The 5210-nt window shown below is 39.5% G+C and overlaps 1 protein-coding gene across 2 annotated transcripts in view; it reads right to left on the reverse strand.

Annotated features, from left to right (window-relative positions):
• The window catches only part of DDHD2 (DDHD domain containing 2), a 31952-nt gene that overhangs the window by 14539 nt on the left and 12203 nt on the right, over positions 1-5210 (reverse strand). For both annotated transcript variants that reach the window (XM_008072365.1, XM_021706107.1), the window contains exons 8-10: positions 2362-2570; positions 2018-2085; positions 877-999 (exon numbers count right to left, since the gene is read on the reverse strand). In XM_008072365.1, coding sequence (XP_008070556.1) covers positions 877-999; positions 2018-2085; positions 2362-2570 — 400 coding nt within the window. The remainder of the gene's footprint in view (positions 1-876; positions 1000-2017; positions 2086-2361; positions 2571-5210) is intronic.

Below are 5210 nucleotides of genomic sequence, written 5' to 3' on the forward strand. Positions count from 1 at the left end.
CTTTCCTTCTTAATTCTTTTTTTTTTTTTTTGAGATGAAATCTCACACCATCGCCCAGGCTAGAGTGCAGTAGCAGGTTCACAGTCACCCCAACGTCCAACTGCTGGACTTAGGTGATCCTTCTGCCTCAGCCTTCCAAGTAGCTGGAACTATAGGCACATGCTCCCACGCCTGGCTAAGTTTTTTATTTATTGTAGAGACAAGGTCTCACCAAGTTGCCCAGGCTGGTCTTGAATCCGCGGGATCAGGCAATCCTCTCACCTTGGCCCCCCAAAGTGCTCGGATTACAGGCTTGAGTTACTGCACCCGACCTAGTTCTTATCATAATTATAATTAATTATGTCTGTGATTACTTAATATGTGTCTTTCCCACTAAACTATAAACACTATGAGGGCAGGGACCATACCTGTCTTATTTACCACTCTATCACCAGTACTTGGTATAGTATGCTGATCATAGTAAACATTTACTAAATATCTGTTAAATGAATACTTATCACAAACCAGAAAAAAGCACAACAAATGTGGGAAAAAACAAGCAAACAGCAACAGTAGAGCTCCTAAAAGTATAACAGAAAATAAGAGTTGGAACAGTTAATGGTTATTTAGGGGTATGCTTTCTATAAGCTGTGCTGTTTATTTAGTCTTTGCTCCACTGCTACATGAATATCAATATGGCTCACCTGAACTTTGAACTCCCACAAAGTAAAGGTCACTTTATATAATAAAAAACAAATAAATAATGTCAAAGAACATTATTAATGATAAGAAAGCGTTTATGACTAAAAAAGCTTCTAAAGGACAGGCTCTTAGTAAACATGATAAGCAGTAAAAATACTGAAAATGGTTTAGCATAATGTTTTAAAAGATTCTTACCAGAGCTTCCTTATCTACTTTTTCCTTCTCAAAAATACTAAAGAATTCAGAGAGCTGAAGTTTCTTCAAATCTTCCTCTAATGTCAGTGTATCTCCTTGATCCATAACAATATTTAGTGAATCCTAAAAATTAAATTGTAAAGCTCATATTCTCAAAGTTCATTTAGTTTCCTTTAATACTATTTTGTGGTAAAGAAATGTATGATTTCCACAGCAATTTATCTTAACTTTAAATAAATTGTAATTTATGCAAAATATAAATTAAGAGGTGACCAATCTCCAGGTTTTTGCAACTTTAGTTGGAAATATGTATTTAAATGAATATGAATGATAAAGTATTCTTCATCATCATTAAAAAAATATTTTTTGAGCTTTAATAAAGTTTACTGCTAAAGAATTAGGGAAACAGTGCTTAAGAAATAAAAGAGCCAGGCACAGTGGCTCACACCTGTAGTCCCAGCACTTTGGGAGGTGGAGACGAGAGGACTGTCTGAGCCCAGAGGTTTGAGACCAGCCTGGGCAACCAGGCGAGACCTCATCTCTACAATAAATCCAAAAAAAAAAAAAAATTAGCCGACATTGTGGCATGTGTCTGTAGTTCCAGCTACTTAGAAGGCTGAGGCAGAAGGATCACCTGAGCCCAGCTGGTCAAAGCTACAGTGGCTGTGAGTGTGCCACTGCACTCCAGCCAGGGCGACAAAATATATATATATATTAAATAGTATATGCTAAATATCAGATCAGTACTGTAGACAATAGTGTGTTCATAGGACTTTCAAACTGAATTCTATAAATCACATCAATTTTCATCCAGTTCATTCTTCATTTCCTTGTACGCAAACTCCATTTAGCTCAATAATTCTAGAATTCTATTAATAGATCAATAGTGCATATTTATAAATGAACATAAGACACCTATAGTTATTTTACAATTTGTAATTATTTGTAGAAGCATATTACTGTCTTGCTTCTATCAACCAGGAATGACAGAGATAATTAAAACCCTGTTAAAATGAAAGTAAATGTAAATATAGTATCATGGAATAAAACTAAACTCAGCTAAAAACAAAAAATAAGTCTAACATTTTAAAATCCTTACTTAGGAATACTACAAGAGAACCTATCTGAACATCTAAATTACCTTTTCACTGTCAATATCCCCCAAAGAATCTTTCTGATTTGTTAGGATATCAAACAATATAAGCGAACCTATAAGTAAAATAAGAAGAAAGAGGGACAATTTCTAAGCATTAGCACTAAATGGCTGTCTGTTATACAAAAACGTCATAAGCCCATTACATATGTAAGCAAATCTACACATCAGGGAGTCTTTCTTTCCAATTTACCACCACCCTTCCAACCCCTTCCAAATTCTTCATCACAGACCACTTCTAAACCTCTGACTTTGATACTGAAAAAAGACACTGCTTCAAAAACAGATGTCCTGAAATGTGATAGTCTCTCTGGTCACAGATAATTCGTTACCTAAACTATGACCAGCAACGGATACACTCCCTTTGAAATCAGGGTTCCTCTGCAGAAAAAGTGTGTATATTCGGTTCATTTCAGAAACAACTGTGTCCACAATAGTCTGACAGTAGGTGGGGCTATTGTAGAAGAAGACATCCAGAATTGTGTCATTGGTGAAGTGCCTGAGGCGGTTAATGCTGGGCAGGGTTATTCGCTGCAGATCTCTGAAAAAAAGAAAAGATATTTTAAGCAGAAAACCTAACTACATTTCATAGCCACCTCTAAATTATTATCTAGCTTGACCTTCAAGCTTAGACTTAAAACATTTAATGATACAAGAGACAACTATCAATTTACAGCAGTGGTCCCCAACCTTTCTGGCATTAGGGACTGGTTTCATGGAAGACCATTTTTTTACAGATGGGGGAGGAATGGTTTCAGGATGATTCAAGCATGTTCCATGTATTGTGCACTTTATTTCTACTATTACTACATTGTAATATATAATGAAAAATATAGCATCACCACCTCAGATCATCAGATATTATATTCTCATAAGAAGCACACAACATAGATCCCTTGCATATGCAGTTCACAATAAGGTTTGAACTCCCATGAGAATTTAATGCCACCACTGACAGAAGGCAAAGATCAGGCAGTAATATGAGTGACGGGGAGTGGCTATAAACACAAATGAAGCTTCGCTCACTCACCCGCCACTCACGTCCTGCTATAAGGCCGGGTTCCTAACAGGCCATGGACCAACAAAAGTTTATAGGCAAGACATATGACAAAGGAACAGGTTTAGCGAAGCCAAAAAGATGTGATCAGCAAAATTCAGAGTGTAAGAAACCTACAAGACAACTCCCTGAATAGGCATGGTGGCTCATGCCTGTGTAATCCTAGTACTTTGGGAAGCTGAGGCAGGAGGATTGCTTGAGCCCAGGTGTTCCAGATCAGCCTACACTACATAGTGAGACCCTGTCTCTACAAAAAACTAAAAAATTAGCCAGGCATGGTGACTTGCACCTGTGGTCCTGCTACTCAGCAGGCTGAGGCAGGAGAATTGCCGGAGCCCAGGAGGTTGAGGCTGCAGTGAGTCATGATCATGCCACTGCACTCCAGCCTGGGCAACACAGTGAGAACCTGATTCAAAAACAACAAAAACAAAAAACCCTGTTTCTTCAATATATAAACTATAAGAAAATAATGGATATATCCTAGCTGGGCACTTTGGGAGGCCAAGGCAGAAGGACTGCTTGAGCCCAGAAGTTCAAGAACAGCCTGGGTAACACAGTGAGACCTCATCTCTATTTAAAAAAAGAAAAAGAGCCGGGCTCGGTGGCTCAGCCTGTAATCCCACGCCTTGGGAGGCTAAAGTGAGTGGACTGCCTGAGCCCACGGCGCCTGGGCAACTTGGTGAGACCTCATTTCTATAATAAATCAAAAAATTAGCTGGGCATGGTAGCGCGCGCCTGTAGTTCCAGCTACTTGGAAGGCTGAGGCGGAAGGATCGCTGGAATCCAGCAGGTTGAGGCTCCAGTCTAGGTGACAGAGTGAGACTCCAACTCAAAACAAACAAACAAACAAACAAAAAACAATAAATCAAAAAATCAGCCGGGCATAGTAGCGCATACCTGTAATTCCAGCTACTCGGAAGGTGAGGCGGAAGGATCGCCGGAGCCCAGCAGGTTGAGGCTGCGGTGGCCAGGAGTGGCCACTGCATTCCAGTCTGGGCGACAGAGTGAGATTCCAAATCAAAAAATAAAAAATAAAATAAAACACGTTATGCTGGTCGTGGTGGCTCATGCCTGTAATCCCAGAACTTTGGAAAGCCAAGGCAGGAGGATTGCTTGAGCCCAGAAGTTCGAGACCAGCCTAGGCAACACACCTAGACCTCGTCTTTACAAAATAATTAGCTCAGTGTCATGTGTCTGTAGTCCCAGCTACTCGGCAAGCTGAAGCTGATGGATCAACTGAGCCCAGGAGGTCAATGCTGTGGTGGGCCATGATTGTGCCTCTGCATTCCAGCCTGGGTGATGGAGTAAGACCCTGACTCAAAAAATATAAATAAATAAACAAACACATTTCAGTTGCTTCTCGCTGCATTTGGGATACAGTTCCATCTCCTTGCCGTGGTCTGAAAGGCTCTGGGTCTAGCCCCTGCCTACTTTTTCAACTGTATTTCATGTCCCTCCACCCACCAACTACACCCCAGCCATAAGAACTTCCTTCAGGTAACTTGAGCATCCCAAGCTCATTCCTGTTTTCATGATCTTTGCACAGACTGTGCCCTGAGTTTATAAGATTTTTGCTGATCTATTCTCTCATCACTTACTTACCATTTTTCCTGCCTTTAAAAACATTGTTAGATTTGACCTGTGAGACTCACTGTTGACCAGTTTCTTAGAATTCTATCTCCATTCTTCAGCCTATGACTTTCCCAGATGGTCAACTCCAAGACTCAGCAGCAGCCAATGTTCTCTATCGTGATGATCTTTCTGTATTTATTAGTAACATTGTAAGTAGTTAACAGAGCCAGCTAAGAATTTTATACCTCCTCCAAATCCTTCAGCACCATTTTTGGTGACAATTTCTAGATCAATAGAAGAGACTTATGGGTTGATTATAAGCCTGACCCCAACTAGCTTTCAGCATCTTCATTTAGGAATGTGTTTCATGTGGAAACTTCAACGTGACGGATTTTGTGTGCCTATAAAGGCTCAAATCAGCTTTTGCATGTTAAAGCACAAACTTATAAAATTTTAACAAAATCTATTTCTAGCCTTTAGTACAATCACTACTTTCATTATATATTTTTCAGTCTGTTTTCTTTTCTTTTTTTTTTTTTTTTTTTGAGTTGG

The sequence above is a fragment of the Carlito syrichta genome, unplaced genomic scaffold (assembly GCF_000164805.1).
Source record: "Carlito syrichta isolate Samal-C Ts95f unplaced genomic scaffold, Tarsius_syrichta-2.0.1 Scaffold315142, whole genome shotgun sequence".
Classification (NCBI taxonomy): Eukaryota; Metazoa; Chordata; class Mammalia; order Primates; family Tarsiidae; genus Carlito; species Carlito syrichta.